This window comes from Centroberyx gerrardi, chromosome 3 (genome assembly GCF_048128805.1).
Source record: "Centroberyx gerrardi isolate f3 chromosome 3, fCenGer3.hap1.cur.20231027, whole genome shotgun sequence".
In the NCBI taxonomy this organism is placed as follows: domain Eukaryota; kingdom Metazoa; phylum Chordata; class Actinopteri; order Beryciformes; family Berycidae; genus Centroberyx; species Centroberyx gerrardi.
The window spans coordinates 17749047-17767067 of record NC_135999.1 but is presented as its reverse complement, the minus strand read 5'-3'; the positions used below and the strand labels follow the sequence as shown (position 1 = coordinate 17767067).

Here is an 18021-nt window from a genome sequence, read left to right as displayed (position 1 = left end):
AACTCACAGGGTTTGGTAAACGGGGCAGGTGAAGTTCTTAGTGCTGAGGCAGGAGAGGAGGCTTGTGGGTATTTGAGGCAGTAGGGGCAGCAGCTTGGTCTGGAACCAGAGCTTGATGAAGTCCGGGTCCTCCAGGTTCTCCCGGGTCAGAGACGGAGACTCCACCTCCCTGAACACCTCCCTAAAGTGGGACGCCACCTCACTGAAGTTCTACAGGAGGGAAAGACAGAAGAACGCAGCACTGATTTTGGTTTCTACTGTATTTGCAACCTGTGTAATAAATAATAAAACAAGCAAACAAACAAACATACAAGCAAATAGATAGAGAGGTAGCAGGGTTGGGGCCATTCATAAATTGAATTGAAAATGCCTGGTAAATTACAATTCAGGTCCTAGAGTTGGAATTCCAATTCAGTTTAATTCATAAATTGTTTATTCATGAATTGACCCCAAACCTGATAGGTATGTAGGTATTCTAAAATATCGTAATTATATCCACAACGCTAACACTAGTGACTGGTTGAGGCTTACCGCTGTGGAGAACTCCTTGACCAGTGAGTTCAGACGTCCTGTCAGCTCTGCAACCATTCTCATGATCGTCTCCTCGGACAGCGTCAGGTTGCTACGGCCGATGCAGTGCAGGACATGGGCTACATTTACCACTGCATTGGTCAGCTGGAAGCATGAATAAAACAGGGGAAGAAATAAGAAGAAAGGGTAAGAAAAGAAAGGGAAAGAAAGAAATGGATGAAAGCGCAGAGGACGGTCAGTTTTCTTTAGGAATCATTTGTGGTGTAAATTTAGATGAGATAAACACATAAAATTTGCATTCATAAAAAAGGAAATGAAAAAATGAATGAAAAAATGAAGCCTCCTCACTCCACATGATCCCTCGTCCTTGTCCAGGGTGATGCTACAGATGTCCTGGAGTCCAGATGTATTATTGTCCATACCATAGTCCAAATAGCTGTACAACGAGAAAAATAATCATGTTTAATTACACACAAAAGACTTTACAATACACCATTTCACATCACAGTATAACATTAACTGACTTGGGGTGGCTGAGTGGACTGCTGTGAATTTATCTCGTTATCATTTCATTCATAATTCTATCTTCAAAAAAATGAATAAAACATTGAAGGAGGAGGGACTCTCATTGTTGTATAAAAAAAATGTTTGCTTGACTCACAATAGATGGTGGAAGGCCAGCGTGATGTTTTCATGCATCAGGGCCTGCTCGTCACTCAAGAACCTCCGCAACACTGGCTTCACAACGTGCTGGTACCAGTCTTCCACATCTGTCACATCAAACGTTTCCCTCTCAGGAGCTACAGATTCATTATGCGGTCTGTAGATGCTTGCCAGCTCGGCGAGAGTCCAGTTGAGCAGAGCCTGGGTCAGCGTGGTGCTTCTTATTTCTGATATATTCCTCTGGAGAGGCAGCAGGTGAGGAGTCATTTCAGTTAGCAGACATACGGTAAACTTGCAGACATTGTCCATTTGTGTGTGTGTGAGTGTGTGTGTGTGTGTGTGTGTGTGTGTGTGTGTGTGTGTGTGTGAGTGTGTGTGCATGTACCTCGTGGGTGAAGGACACAAACTCCCTAACAAAGCTCCCAATAGGTCTGATGGCTCCCATGAACCCATTTACAACCTGTAAGTGTGGCAAAAATGATGAAGATAATGAGGATGATGATGATGATGATGATGATGATGATTATTATTATTATTATGTTAATAGCACTTATCTAAAAACAAGCATTTGGAATAAAAGTAAATAAAACAAGGGACCAAAAGAAATAAAAAGGATTAAAAAATAATTAAATAAAAGATCAATTCAGATAAACCATTACATAAAAGCCAGTCTACAAGTTAAAACAAGTTTTAAGAGGAGATTTAAAAGATGACACGGATCTAGCCAGCCTGCGTTCTTCAGTCAGGTGGTTTCACAGCCTGGGGGCCCTGAAGGCAACTTGTGGAACCGTGAGAAGTTCCCTGCCAGAGGATCTCAGGCTGCTATCAGGCTCATAGAGTGTTTAAAGCTCTGCAATATAGCCAGCGGCCAAACCTTGTTGAGCATTAAAGGTAATCAGTAATATCTTAAAATCAATTCTAAAAGTGACCAGTGTAAAGATGCTAGCATTGGGGTGATATGGGAATCTTAATTTTTGATATATTCCTCAGCTGAAAGAAACGGGACTGTGCTACCTTCTTAACCTGATCCTCAGAAGTTAGATCACCATACACCCCCGAATTTCTGGCCGCTAATTTAATGTTGCCAGACAGACTAGCCTAGTTTGTTCTGAATCATACCTCTGGAGCTGGGAGGGCCAAATCAAATTATTTCAGATTTACTATCACTGAGATGTAAAAAGACATCCAGGACTTGGTGTTATAACTATTATTTTAACTACTTGTGCAGAAATTACAATGACCTGACAATATCTATTCCACAGTACCTCTGTGAGGCTATCTTGGGGTGAAGGTGGTAAGTAGGGGTTGTATGTGGGTCCAGGAGGATAGGTGTGTGTGTATCCTGGGCTGGTCCAGTGGATCTGTCCCGGGGTCGGGGTTGGGGTGGGCCGAGGGCCTTGGCCCCCTGTCATCAAACTGTGGAAGACCAGGCTCAGGGTGCCGTTGTCCAGACCTGCAACCTCAGGCCTCAGCAGCAGCTCAGCCTTCTGCTCTGGGGTCAGCAGGTGAAGGACCTCCAGCTGTGGGCGAGAATAAAGAGGAGCGAGGAAACGAGGAGAGGAGAGAGAAGAGAGGAGGAAGGAAAGCGGTCAGAAGGAGAGGTAGGAAGAAAGGGGAAAAACAGAGGTGGGGCAAAGCCAGTACATGTTTCTTCATTAATGAAGCATTGGGTCTAAACGCATAACTTCCAATTGAAACAGTTCCATAGAGTGTTTCTGGAGAACAAAAACCATAAAATCCCCCCCCTACTCTGTCTCCTTTATGTTGACTGTTCATGGAGTCAGGTCGAGGTATAGGCTACGTGTTAAACAATCTTGTAAATCCTCTAAATGTTGTAGCGAAGTGAAGTATCAGTTTAACTCACACCACTGAAGACCATGTTGAGAGTTGAGAAGTCCTTTATGCGGGCCATAGCGCTGAAGGAACCAAAATTCCTGATTAACCAATCTTCACTGCCCTCCTCCGGCCGCACACAGCCTGTATGGAGATGGCATCACACAGTGAGCGCATGCATACAAAGAAATTACAATAGATAATTAATCTTATATTGATCTTAGCAAATCGAAGCATTTTTATGTAAGTTAAATAGCATTTAATGGATGGTGTATGATATATATATGTACAGTACAGTGAATTCATTATAAGCTATAATTAAAGACATTGACATGAAAGCTGTACCAGCTACTCCCTCTCCAGACAGGAAGGGGTACATAAAGAACATGTATATCCACTTTTGTCTCACAGGATCCATCTCAGAGAAATGGTGGCTCAGCTCCTTCACCCTGTAAGAAGAGAAGGGGGGGGGGTAAGCATGCTGTCTGTCTGCATAAAGTGTCTGGTACGAGAGAGACACAGATAGACAGAGAGATAGAGAGGCAGAGAAAGACAAAGACGGAGATAGTGACCGAGACAAAGACAGAGACTCTAGACAGAGACAGAGGAGCAGACGTACACAGTCTGGTAGGTGGTGCAGCTGAAGTTCTTGGTGCTGAGGCAGGACAGGAACTGTTTGCTGATTGAGCTCAGCAGTGGTTTGATCTTGACCTCCAGCCACATCTGGACCAGGGCTTGGTCCTGGAAAGGATCTGCCTCAGGGTTGAACGTCATTGCTGCCTCCAGGCTCAGAAGTGGCACTCCCGCCATGCTGGACCTCTGAGGGGTGGGAGGGGGGAGGGAAGAAAAGAGAATGAGAGTAATGTTTGGTGAAATCAGTAAAGCACAAAAGGAGAAGACTGTGCGACTTGAATTTTCTTCATAGTGGTTTTTACAAAAGCTTCATGTCTGCATGCTCGTTCTTCCTACTGAAGTTTAACATTTTACTGCGTACATTAGTGATGCTGCCCAGTAATGACAGGCTTTACAGCAGACTATTACTCATTGCATGGCTAATTTCTCATGTGTTGGAAAGTGCGTGTGTCACTCCTTGGAAAGAAGCCACAAAGATAGTATGACAACACCAACTGGTCAGGTTGGAATTTTTGACAATATTCCTTCTGTTGCTTTTGTATTCGGGAACATTCCTTACTGCTACTGCTAGTTGTTCAGCCATACCATGAAGGTGTACACATCCAGCAAAGCCTCGATCAGTCCTTTCAGCCTCCGCATGTGGTCTTTCCCCGTGTCCGTCGGTGGCAGGCCCACACACTGGAGGAAGTGCGAGGTTTGGTCCGGGACCTTAATGATGACAAGATGAGAACATAAGGAAAGAATGATCAGTATGGATAATTAAATAATTTGATATAGTGTCATAAGAAAATGAACTGAAACCCAAAAATATGTTGGCAACGAAACTGCCACTGTTGAATATCCTATTGCTGATATTTGTGGACAACACAAACTGCACCAAAGCAACATTATGTGGTATTTTGTAACAGTACACAGACGATTTCCCTGGAAAGTATGTAAATCCAGTTCACCATGGATACTCACTATGGGTGTCTCTATCAAATTATCTCATTATATTTGTGAGGAGTCACATATTTCCAAAATAACAAAATATAGATGAGGTTAACTAATTAAGCTAAGCTAAATTAGCAGTGTGATTGGAAACAAACCTTATGTTTGTATTCTTTTGTTGTCCTTTGACTATAAGTAAGACTAAAACTCTAAGTGGATTTTCCAAACACCAAAAGGATTTTAAAGTTTTGGATCAACTCTCTTCCGGTGTTCTTTTTTTTATTTTTATCAGTGAGATAATTGCCATGTGATCTGCGAAAAAAGATCTCAAAGTAGGCTACGGTATGTGACTTCTGATATCAGGTTCACTGAGATAGTTGGCATAACACAAACATGAGGAAAAAAGGAAAACGATCTTGAAGCTGTTGGTATGTGACTTGGCAAGAATAGCTACCGAACATTAGAATCCTTGCAGTGCGAGACTGAGTCATGTCACCGAGTCAGTGCCAATAGACTTCATGATTTAAATGACTGTCTCATCAAATCAGCTGTTGGAGCATTTTAATGAACCTTTCAACAGAATTTCCAGATGTTATCCTATTATCTTTGATAGTTAAATCAATACCTACACACACGCCATTTGTCAAAGCGAACCCTGACTCTGATCTGTGACGTCATCGAGACAAAACCTGGAGCTGCTCCACTGACAGTGGAAGGGGATTGCGACTTACCATGTGACTTTGCAGAGTCAGTATGTTTTAGCCTCTTTAATAGCAGCACCAATAGCTTTAATAAGAAAACATACCCGTAATATCTCCATTACTGTAAATTACCCTGTGTCTCTTCGAAACTGGTTTACCATTTGTTGTTAAAAAAAAACAGTTCCAGAAGGTTTCTCCAGATAATATAATAAATTAGAGCCTGACTTTCTTATTTCTAGCTATGGGAGGGACCTATGTTCACAAATCCGGATTTATCAAGATCATCAGAAAAACATCTTTTTTAGGGCAGAATTTCACTTCAACCACCCTCTTGTACCCGCATTTGTGTACAAGTAGGCCTATGCAAAAAGGCTTCAGCAACTCTAAGCCTGTAATCATCAAAACAATCCAAACCATCAACAATTAGATATAAATAGTGCTGCGTGCTGGACTAGACGTTTAGCGCTGGCACGTGACATTGTGTGTGTGAGTGTGTGTGCGTGCGATTGAGAACTTCACTCACCTGAGCACAGGTACCTTGTGCAATACAGGTTTCATTTCTGTAGATTTCCATCAGTGAAGAAGCCGGACGAGCATTTAGAGAGAAAAGAAAGCAAAGTTCAGTCCACTATATTTAGAACTGTAAGAGTAGCCTGGGAAAGTCTTAAAACACAGATTTGACAGGAGCATCTTTTGCTCAACTGACTTTATTAGAAAATGTATTGTCTCTTTACCACTGAGTTATTTCTATTGCCTGATCTTACCTTTGTGCGCTTGATATCCCTGTTGGAAAAAGAAGACATGATTCATTATTACAGCTGATTACAGCCACGACTTTATTAGACCCTAAATAGGATCTGATCTGAGAATGCATATTGTATTTTAAAGGAAAAAATCCAGCCTCGGACATTGTCATCAATCTGTGATGTTCAGTGCATTCTGGGAGTTATTTTGTGATGAAGTGTTGTAATCACATTTTTTTAGTGTACCCACTTTCCCTCAACCTGCCCCGTCTACTTCTATTTCTACATTTCCCAGAATGCCTTTCGACAGCCCCCAGAGTGGCTGAACTTGTTGTATCTAGCTGTTGGTTTTACATGTAGGTGGAGAGAGTAAAGTGATAGCAATAGTAAGAAGAGCAAGAGAGTTTTTCCAGTCAATAAAAAGTGAGTCATGCCCCTTACTCAAGGGGCATTGCATTCTGGTCTATTGAGGCTGCTATTAGTGGAGAAACTGGTATCTCTGCCTCTTCTGCAATGGATTTCTCCCTGTATGATTGTTGAATGCTGGTGCAAAATGGTGACTCTAGAAAGGAGCTCTTGCTCTTTGATTCTGAGGGACTGACACCAAAACCTGATGTTTACCTTTGATGTTTTAGATGGCAAAAAAAAAATCTGCTGTTAAACTCCATGTAGCTGCACTGGAAATCTTTTGATGTGGCATCACCTCATCTGTATTTGGCCAGATATGTGTGGGAATAACAAAAATACACCATCCGACAACAAAATGGACCCAGACAAAATGCAAGGTACATCACTAATAGCTGTCTTTTTCTTAACAGTTTTAAAGTGTTTTAGGGTGGATTTTTCCTTTAAGTATTTCTTGACACTTCATATCCATTTGGATCAAGGAAACTGCATAAAATAATCCCCTAACCCAATAATCTGCCCTTACCCCAGCAGCTTGCCGATAGGTAAACTAATAGGAAGAGGTGGCGTGATCTCATGATGTGACCGACCCTCTCATGGGGTCCGGGGGCTCTCTGGGGAAAATCACTGGGAAGCAGAGAAACAGGTTGTAGTCAGTAACTTAAGTCCTCACAAGCCCCACATGACTGGCTGGTGAATCCACTGTAGTCTGTTTTACAGACTTTTAGCCTCATCAGACACCAGGGAGCATGGCTGACTATAGTTAACCTGTAACCAATTATAAAACATATAGTTCTCGTCTTTCAGTTTTGATTGGCCAAGTTGCATTCAAACCCGCTGTAAAATATCCAATAAACATATACCTGTGGTAGCCTAACAGTTAATTTAAATATTAATATGTTAACCACTCATCCCGCTATTAGAACCATGTCGCTGGGTGGAAGTATAACATAAAATGATTTTAATGGTTTTTATCTAATTATTAATGATTAAGAATAAAATGTCTATTGAACGTTGGCATTCTTTATTTCACCACAATGGCTTGTCACTCTTATCTCTTCTAAAACCACCTCAAAGAATGGCCTCTTAAAGCTTATTACTCAAGTCGGCCTTTTTACACATTTTCATTATTGTTGTCCAAAACTGTCATCAGTATTAAATGCCAATATAGTTCTTGAATAAAGGACACAGGCTGTGTCGTTTTGTGGTAGATAAGAATCAGGGTGTGTCTGGTCAGTAGAGAGATGTTTCACAGTCAATAGCATAAGTGATCTTTAACATGGCTGTATAAAGGTGATGAGATAATAGATGCATCAGTTGAAAGAATGCTGAAATTCTACACCATCCACCTACAAACAGTACATAGAAACAAAGACAGTGAAGACACAACCCTGCTCAGAATTTTTTTTTTTGTAAATTGTTCCATGTTACCACACCAGAGAAGAAAACTCTGCCTTGCCTCTAGTTTTTCTCGTTCTACAGCTATGCTTTTATCTAATGGCTGTTCTTTTGTTGATATTTAAATATTACCTAAAACCCAGTGGAGTATTTTTTTATTCAATCCCTGAGTCCTGTGGTGTGTAGCTAGATCTTTTTTTTTTCCTCTGTTGTAAGTCTTTCCAAATTATTAATTACTTTTTATTATTGACTTTTTCAGCTCTCTCCCTGACAAACGCACTGATTGCTTTCTCTACTTCACTCTTTGACTTTTATCTTTCTCTCTCAGACACACACACACACACACACACACACACACACACAAATGCCCCTCAACACTCTTGTTTGGTAATGCAGCATGGATCTCCTGATTGGTCCTCTCCTTAGTGCCATGTCTTGCAACATACATCCTTGTCTAAGAATACAAATACATAGTTAAAGTGTAAGTGTTTGTCTCTCTGGCCGAGCCCAGGATCAATCCTCTCACACACATTTGTAACTTTGGCAGGTTGAATGCCAAGCTATTCAAACAGTTTGTGACTAATATGTTATTTCCAAAGCTGGAATCTCACAAAAGTGATGTTAAAACATTTGAAAATGATTGACCAATGGTGTTGATTAAATAAAGAAAGCCGTATCCATACTACAGCCTCATTTCCTCCTTTCCTTTCCCTCTTTGATATTTATCCAAAGAAAATTGAATGGGGTGTGAGGGGTTTTAATTAATTAAGTTTATTAAGAGGATAAACCCAAAACACACAGCAAAACACAGAATAAGTTGCAGTCCAAATGAAATCTGGTTACACAATAATTCTAAGCTCAACAGATGTAATGCTGCATTCTAAATGGTAACTTATTATTATTCTATGATGACTTATTCTATGATGATGAACCGAGCCAGATGTTTTTCTAGAAAGGTGTTATCAAGATTAACTGTACAGTATTTTGGCCATTGAAGCACAGGCACATTTGCTCAGTGGGAAACTCATTCGTTTCACTGGCTGCAATTAGAAGCCAGTGATTTTGTGAGCTATTACCACAGCTGAATTTTCCAGCTACATTGTTATAATGTATTAGGTGTTCTTTCTTCTGAAAGACTTTTAGAAAATCACCTTTCATTAAATATTCAGAAGACTCCCTCTTTACAGAAAATCTGAATAGGTTTGAACACAGTATTCTAACTCAATTTAATGAGGCAGCACTTATGTCTTATTCCCAGAGCTGAAATTATATGAAATCCCCAAGCAGCATGTTGTTGCTCACCGAACCAACTGATGCCCAGTAGTCACAGGACTAGGTTATGACACCTTCTGATCAGCATAACATGATATAAAAAAATCCATGCAGATTTTATCACATACAACATATCAGTGCCGATCACTGCATACCATATATTAATCATACAACCATGGGTATTCGATTGTTCATAAATAATAAAATCGGATTAAAATTTGGATTTTTAACCGGTAAAACAAATTCATTTATCGCAATGTTCAGCCCAATAGAAGCCCTGCACCGCACTATCATGCCCCAAAATAAGCAGCAGAGCTCACAACAGCAAACAAACTGAACATAAGGATTCAAACAATGAATGGTGTAATCCACAACTAATGATAAGCTAAGTTTCTGAAATCGCAGTCTAACACCGTCTCGTCTTGCAAATGACACAATGACATGAAATCAAAGCTCACCTAATCTCCTTCACAGGTGTTTGAAGCTGGAGTCCTTATGCTGCGTGTGTGTAATGTGCCGGTGTTGAACTAACTCTCTCTCTCTCTCTCCCCTGTCACCTGAGATGCAGTGGGACCAGGAAACTGCTGAAGGGTGTGTTGTTTTGTGAAGATGACAGAGGTGATGATGGTTAACTCCTCCATAGTGCAAAAAGGGGGCAGGGCAAAGTCAGCCTCTATTATACTGCTTAAGGCATATTACTTGTGTGTGTATGTGTATGTGTATGTGTATGAGTGTGTGTTTATGTTTGTATATTTTTACTCGTTATGTGCGTGGATACATGTCTGTGTGAGAGAGAGAAAAAAAAGAAAGGGAAGGATAAAGAAAGGAAAAAATCGGTAAAGCCCACGTCCTTTGTATAAAGTTACATACCGATTCATGTTTAACCTGGGTTACGCCTCAGTGTTTGTCTTTGGATATATAAGCCTCTATAGCTTTGTACACAATAAAACTGTTTGGATTTTATATCTGTGATGACCAACCCTCTAGTTTAGTGTGTCATACTGGGGAACAAGGAAGGTCAGCCAGGTCCCACACTGTATGATTAGATAATTAACACAATGTTATATTTCCCCAGTGGAGTTACATTCATCCTGATTTATTGTGAACTTTCAAAGTGCCATCTTTTTGGAAACAGTCAAAGCAACTCTCAGTATACCAGTCATCAGCATACCAGTCATCCATCATCCGCAGCTTGCAAAATAAGGGTGTTATTTTGACCATAAACAATTCCTTTCAGTAAATAAGCTGTCATATCTTGTTTGTAGACTGATTTTAAAGCATTAAAGACTATTGTCAGAATTGTAATAAGCTTTACTATATGCCATTATTTCTTTTAGGTTTGTTGGGTTGATTTGATCAATAATTTATAATAAGAATAAACAGGTTGAAGTCTTCCATACCACTTATAGCAAGGAGACAGAACCCTAAAATCAAAATGTGGACTGTAGCTTCAGCATGACAGATTTTAAACATAGCATATCCTGAGAGCAGGGACTGTAAATGGCTGGGTGACATTCATGCGCATGTACTGTAGGCTACAGCTGCTAATGCGCACGCACACACATGCACACACACAGATCAAGTTGGACTGGTTTTTTAGTGATCTGAGACTACTCTCTCTGTGGCTGTGATTCCTATTAGGCCTATGTATTTGGCAAACAATGGATATAGTGTCATGGGAAGTGATTAGCTCAATACAAAAGGGTGGTTGAGAAGTGAAGCTGTTCTAGTCAAGCAGCACTAAAAGAGGAAAAGAGAAAAGCAGTGTTCAATTTCCAGTAAACCAAACTTTATTCACTATTTTATGAAGGAAAAGTAGCAGTAGGATCTGAAACAAAACTCACTCTTATCTGTGTGTGTGTGTGTGTGTGTGTGTGTGTGTGTGTTTCTATATGGGTGTATGTGTGTGGGTGTGGGTGTGTGTGTGTGTGTGTGTGTGTGGGGGGGGGGGGGGGGGGGGGGGGGTAATATTCCTATAATATTCCCATAGGAACGTATGTCTGTAGAAGCTTTTTATCTCCTAGACCTAAACTATTTCTATAATATTCATATAGAGGGTGATAATTTGCCTAAATTGCCTATTTGTACAGTAGCCTATGCCTCTAAACTTTATTGTTGTTGTGTTTTTACTCTTATGCCAACATAACTATATGAATTGAACCACAAAACACAGTTAACACATCTTTACTGTTTACCTACTAATGTAGGCCTATATCACTGCGCTGACGCATCACTCATAAACTGTGAAATACTCTTGCATCAGGTGACAAAAAAGTAGTGGCTGTTGTAAATTCTCAAAAAAAATGTACTGCTTTTCCCGAAGGCATAACATAAACATAACATGTTCTTTTTTGTAATGATCCCATGATTCAGCCGAGCGGTTGGACTCGGGGAGGGATATTTCTTCCGTTAGGGGGCGACATGCGCTGTAAGGACGCTCAATTTGCCGTCCGGTCTATCCTATCACCGAAGAAGAAATTCATTCCCGACCTAAACAGACATGGCGGACGCTTATGAATGAATGTCATCATGGTGACAGTACAGCTGAGGGACAACTTCAGGAATCATAGTGTTTCGGTTTGTTGTCTTGCTCAAAATGCAATCCGAGTTTTATCGAGCTGGACTTGGTAAAAATGCAAAAGTTCATATGGTGTTGATGCCATTTCTGTCACCGATGTAACCAACAAAACGTGTTTCTGTTTCTTAGTGTCACGTTTACTCGTGTGTGTGACCATGTCGTCGTCAGTTCTACAGTTATGTCTTAGTAGTAAGCGCTACCTAGTGACATCATGTAAACGATGCTGCCTAAATAGCGTCGTGACCCAGAGAGGCTTTCATGTCCCCGCACCGGTGCGGGACAGGGCTTCAGCGCAGGGCGGCAGGCGGACCAGACTCCAGGTTAACGCCTCTACGACGAGATGCTGCTCTACCGATACGGACCATAGTCAAGTGAGGGTGAGGTTTGCACCCAGTCCAACAGGTAAGACCCTCACCAACAAACACAGCAGTAACATGTCCCTGTGTCAGCCCAGAACAGACAGAATAGAGACCTTTCCAAAAAAAATGAACCTCAGAAGCCCAGACATTAGAAGTCTAGTTCTGCAGTCTAGTTTGGCTTTTCAGTACAGGGACAATCTAATGTCCTAAAGACAAATAGAGTCCGCACACTGACTTCTTGCTCCGACTTTAAAGATGTTTCGGCTCCCTGGCCTTCTTCAGAATAAAACCAACAATGCACAGGTACACCTCCCTCCCTTTTTTGGTATCGGCTTTGTTACATTGGTGTTAGTGTGTGTACTGTTTAAATTATTAGTGTCACTCTTTACTTCTACAGTACAATTAGCATATGCCACTTTAAATCCAGAGCACTTGACACTGAAGTCTGTCACCTGATGAAGGGCAGGGGCTTGAAGCATCATACAATAAATCTACCAAGCACCAACATCTTCAGTGTGCGGACTCTATTTCTCTTTATTACCTTTCTCTGTCCTGGACCTGAAAAACAGCCTTTTTGTATGTGCATGTTCTAAGTTTTTCTGTCTTTTCTGACAATCTAAAGTCCTAACAGTGTATCGCTCTGTGCTGCAGGCTTCTTACACCTCGGAGGCCTCCGCACTGCTCTCTACAATTTTATCTTTGCCAAGAAGTATGGAGGCTCGTTCGTCCTGCGCCTGGAAGACACGGATCAGAGCCGGCTGGTGCCAGGAGCAGCAGAGTCCATAGAGGACATGCTGGAGTGGGCCGGTAGGAGACACTGGTCTAGTCATCTATCAGGGACAGGCCTCTGTCTGTGCAGTGTGACTGTTTCAATTATCACCTATAGGTTTTTTGTAGTAGGGATGAGATGATACATTCAGCTAATGGTTTGATTTGGTGCACAATATTGGCTTCACAGTTAAATATTATCACTATATTTTGAAAGAAAGAAATTCCCTTTTTATTTCTGAGGGAAAACAAAAGTCTCCAGACCATTCTGAATGCCATTTCTTAGATATTTGACTGCAGCAGAAATCGCAAATATTTTTTTTAACTTCACAAATTTTTGTATTAAATGTATTTATTTTGTATTACATTTTGTGTTAAAAAGTTTTGTTAAATACCTAATTTATAGTCTTTTGTACACCCCTCCTTCCTCCTCTTCCACCCCTCCCTTAGGTATACCTCCAGATGAGAGTCCTCGTCACGGTGGGCCGGTGGGCCCGTACCTGCAGTCCCAGAGACTGGACCTGTACAGCCAGACGGCCCACCAGCTGGTGGAGAGAGGTCATGCCTACTACTGCTTCTGCAGCACACAGAGACTGGAGCTGCTCAAAAAAGAGGCTTTGAGGACCGGACAGACTCCAAGGTGGCTAGATTACATACACACACCTGCAGTTAACCTATACTCACAGACTGGATGAGCACATATAGACTTATGTATGTTGCATCAAGTGTTTCCCTTTCTCTCCAGGTATGATAACAGGTGCCGGCACCTGCGGACTGAGCAGGTCCAGGAGAAGCTGGCTCAGGGACTTCCACATGTGATCAGGTTCCGTCTGGAAGCAGGGGTGGAGCCGTTCCAGGACCTGATCTTCGGATGGAACCGTCATGAAGTGGCCCAGGTCAAGCAGGATTGATTAATGATGATTGAACTGTTTTCAATTACTGTGCTGCATCTGCAATTGCTGTTTCATCTTAAGCCGGGTGCACACTACACGACTGTCAAACACTTAACATCTCTGTAATGCTCAAATCAAATTGCACTGCACTACACTCTTTCTTCTCATAACATTCTTCCTCTTCTCTAGGTGGAGGGGGACCCTGTGGTGATAAAAGCAGATGGTTTCCCCACCTACCATCTTGCTAACATAGTAGATGACCATTACATGAAGATCAGCCACGTTCTGCGGGGCTCGGAGTGGCTCATCTCCACCTCCAAACACCTCCTCATGTACCGTGCTCTTGGATGGCAGCCGCCCACCTTCGGACACCTCCCGCTTCTGATGAACAAAGACGGCAGCAAGCTGTCCAAGAGGCAGGGGGATATCTTCATTCAGAGCTTCCAGAGAGACGGGGTTCTGCCAGAGGCTCTGCTGGATATCACCACCAACTGTGGATCTGGATTCAACAGTGAGTGATTGGGGGGGAATAAAGAGACAAAGCAAATACTAATAGGAAGGAAACTAAATGATGTAAAGAAATCTAGTGATTGAGTTAATCACTAATCACTAAGATTGCATTTGAAAAAACACAGAAAATGCAGTGATGATCAATTAAAAAATAAACCTGAAATGTGAAGTTCTTTAAATGTGTGTGCATCTACTGTTCAGATCAGCTGTGGAGGGATTGATACAATAAGTACAATCATATGTACTTATAAAGCGCTTATGTCACCTTGCAGCCAATCGAATGGGGCGGAGGATAGATGAGCTGATCTCCGAGTTTAATCCTTCAAAGATCACAACCCACTCTGCTCTGTTAGACCTGGAAAAACTGCCAGAGTTCAACCGGTGAGTCAGAGCTCTCTGTCTCTCCCCGTCTTTCTGTCTCTCTGTTTCAATATACTGCATCTGTCTAATACTCTCTCTTGATCTGTCTATCTTTTTTTGACTGTCTGTCCATCTTTCTGTCTCTGCTTGTTTCTATTTCTCTTATCTATTTCTCTTCTGGCCCTAAGGCATAGGGGTTCAAGGTGGTCAGGTCTACATTATACAAAAATCTAAATGATTATAGGGATTTTTATAATGGATAGTTCTAGCCAAACAAACTGATTGGTCAAAGATGCACTCCAGCCATGCTGATCATACCCATAAAGCAAGGGTCGTCACGCTTTATTGGTTGCTATGCTAACTCTTGTGGTAACGAGGGAGATTTCTAACAAGGGACTTTCTGGTTTTGTCCTCTGTTTTATTCATATGTGTTTGCACTACTTTGAAGTGGTTTTTCAGACAGTACACTATTGCTATATTAAAATATGAGATATATGATGTATTACCTGACTTGGCTTCCCAAAACACAAAACCTGTCCAAGCACACCAGTGTCTTCAAATTGTATATATATATATATATATATAGACCTTTTTTTTTATTTATTTTTTTTGGTATATTGAATTATTTTTTTTTTTTTTGTCATTTCAGTTAAAGGTGGCTCATATAAACCCTATGTGGGGTGAATTTTTTCCAGTTAAGTATAAGTTATAAAGCCAATTTTTGATTACCTCTCTGTCATTGCCTTAGAATCCACCTGCAGCAGCGAATAGAAGACAAGGAGCAGTGTCATTTGCTGGTGAAGGATCTGCAGGGGCAAATCCAGCAGACCTATACAGCAGAGATCCAGGATGAAGAAGTCCTCCATGAGGATTATATCACTCGGGTCCTACAGCTTCGCAAGGTAAACCATAACAACACGCATTCTAACATATATGTTTGTGCCATTTATAAAACTAAGCAGACTCTACTACACTTGGATGTAAATGACGACACAAAACAGCTGCTTAAGCTAATTTAATGTTGGATCTATGCAAGTTTGCAGTTATTATTCCTACAAGGTAAATCTAGCAACACAGTCCTAAAAAGTGGCTACCATAGCAATCTCAACACCTGCTGCCTTTCATTATTTGGAAAAGTCTTGTCCAGGTGACGATCAAGGCCATGAGTCAGACTGTGCTCGGTTTCAGAGTGTTGGTACTTTCCTCACTGCTTTTTACAGATCACTGGATCACAGCATTCCCCAAGTTACCACTCAGTTGTTTAATACTGCCTGGTCCTATCACATGTAAAGGGGCATGAATAAAGGCTAACTATGAATTTATGTATTATACTGAACATAGTGCATTGAGTGTTTTATTAATTATCTATTCTATCTAATGTGTTTCTGTAACTTACTGTTTATTTTTGATGCAATATACTATGCTTTGGCAAAACTTGTTTCTATTCGATTTGTGCCAATAAAGCTCATTTTGAATTTGAAAAGGCACATGGGACAGAACCACTATAGGAAAGGAAGTGCAGCTCTGTTGAGCAGAGAGAATAGAGCTCCATAAAAACGTCTTGGTTCAGATATACAATACTGCGATGTGAGCATACAAACAGCCCTGGCATTGATAAAAAATGGCTTCACATTAGAGACTGTACGTTTTGTCAAAAATGGCGCCTCACAGTAAAGTTGGACCTAAAGCTTCTCCATGGAAATGCAGAGAAAACTTTTTATTGGTTATTTCTGCTTATTAAAAATGAAGTTTCAGTTTTTGTCCACTTGATGGTGCAGTTTGTCTGTCATGCTTCAGAGCCATAAATAGGAATGAAGTGAGGTTTTACCAAGTCATGGATCTTACATTACTTACAATACCCTTCTATGTGGAGGGCATAACACTAGCTATTAAATATGAAAGCCATAACTATGAATTCTTCCACTAGGTATTAATGAGATGTTGACAATGTATTGAAAGTGGTCTAAAATTTCAATATCTGTGGGTAGTCCAGGACAACAACAATGTGTTTTTGCCATTTTGCTATGGTAGTCTGACTCTATCTAAATAAGTAAAGTTTCAGACTAGAGTAGATGTGAGAGGGCGATAAATGTTAAGTTGTCAGCATCTGACATTTTTAGCCAGAGGCAAAATGTCTATTATTTGTTCAAGCCCTAATAACCGCTCCTCAGTCTTTAACTCCTCCTCCTCTCCTCATACAGGCGATTAGACGCTACAGTTCTTTTACTCTTGTTTCTCTGCACTGTACTGCACTGTTATCTTCTGTGTTGTACAGGGCCACATATCCTCCCTAAAGGATCTGGTCACCCCTGGTTACTCTTATCTGTGGGTGCGTCCGTCCTTCTCCTACCAGCAGGTGACGGCACTCACCTCAGAGGCCCAGCACATTGCCTCACTAGTGTTGAGGTATGTAGTATTAAGAACTCTGTAACTACACATTTTGCTTCATTTCAAGCACAATTTTGAAGATGTGTGTGTGTGTGTGGTCATCTGTACATATAGACTGATAGAGGACCGAGGTGAGGAGCTGGCAGTGGATCGTCTCAGTAAGGATCTAAAGACTCTGGCTAAGCAGACTAAGGCCACCAAGTACAGAGAAGTGATGAAGGTGTTACGTCTGGCTCTCAGTGGTCTGCAGGTAGGATCTGGATGTCTGGATGACATGATGCATATTTTTAGAACTAATAATAATAGTAATACAAACCTTAACTGTAACCCTATTCATTTTATTTGATTGGCACTTTTCTTAACAAAGTTGCAAAGTTCTGTGCAGCTTCATGTGTCTCTTGTTTATGTCTGTTCATGGTACTCTCTGAACAATGTAATACTAAGCTAAATTATAAAATACAACGTAAAATGACAGCAATAACTAAAGCCCAGGCAATACCACAGTGACTCAGTCACCCTACAGACTATAGAATATAGAAAGGGGAAGTTGCTTCTGATTGCTTTTCCAACACGCTACTGTCTATAGTGATTGCATCATTTCACTGACCTCTGATCCCCTGTTTCCCTTCCTATCTTTCACCACCCTGCAGCAAGGTCCCAGTGTAGCGGAGATGATGGTGTCTTTGGGACCCACAGAGATCAGCCATCGTTTCCAGAAGCTTCTGGCTCTCACACAGATGAGCTAAAGACTGGGCAGCTTCTCACTGTGTCACTTCACCTCACACACTGATGGACATGATGAGGACAAGAGCTGCTGCTGAGGACACGGCCTGTATGTTCAGAGGGCACAGCTGTCATGAGGGTTACCTGCTTTACCTCATGCATGACCTGGAGACGCAGTTCTGCCAAGCCTAAACGGACACAATTAAGATGATCTGCGCCCCACTGATATCAGTACAATAAAAACCCATATAATACTTGAATTATAAATATTTTATAAAAACAATTTTCACACACATGGTCTGGTTCTTTTATTCACTGATGTGAGACTTTGCA

General features: G+C 41.2%; 2 protein-coding genes across 2 annotated transcripts in view; one reads left to right on the top strand and one right to left on the bottom strand.

The window, feature by feature from the left end:
• Positions 1-9657, bottom strand: part of mslnb (mesothelin b) — a 37579-nt gene extending 27922 nt beyond the window's left edge. The window contains exons 1-14 of the mRNA XM_078289886.1: positions 9568-9657; positions 6966-7066; positions 6056-6074; positions 5815-5851; positions 4246-4368; positions 3647-3846; positions 3373-3476; positions 3059-3171; positions 2460-2714; positions 1580-1654; positions 1193-1434; positions 880-967; positions 532-675; positions 8-210 (exon numbers count right to left, since the gene is read on the bottom strand). Coding sequence (XP_078146012.1) covers positions 8-210; positions 532-675; positions 880-967; positions 1193-1434; positions 1580-1654; positions 2460-2714; positions 3059-3171; positions 3373-3476; positions 3647-3846; positions 4246-4368; positions 5815-5851; positions 6056-6074; positions 6966-7017 — 1655 coding nt within the window. The 5' untranslated portion in view covers positions 7018-7066; positions 9568-9657. The remainder of the gene's footprint in view (positions 1-7; positions 211-531; positions 676-879; positions 968-1192; positions 1435-1579; positions 1655-2459; positions 2715-3058; positions 3172-3372; positions 3477-3646; positions 3847-4245; positions 4369-5814; positions 5852-6055; positions 6075-6965; positions 7067-9567) is intronic.
• A 1950-nt stretch (positions 9658-11607) lies between these two features.
• ears2 (glutamyl-tRNA synthetase 2, mitochondrial) lies at positions 11608-17961 on the top strand. The gene is made up of 10 exons (XM_071927727.2): positions 11608-12089; positions 12698-12853; positions 13265-13454; positions 13560-13710; positions 13897-14218; positions 14490-14598; positions 15326-15479; positions 16853-16983; positions 17080-17215; positions 17616-17961. Exons 1-10 carry the CDS (start codon positions 11843-11845, stop codon positions 17709-17711), a joined length of 1692 nt encoding a protein of 563 aa, XP_071783828.1. The 5' UTR covers positions 11608-11842; the 3' UTR covers positions 17712-17961.
• Positions 17962-18021: the final 60 nt, after the last annotated feature.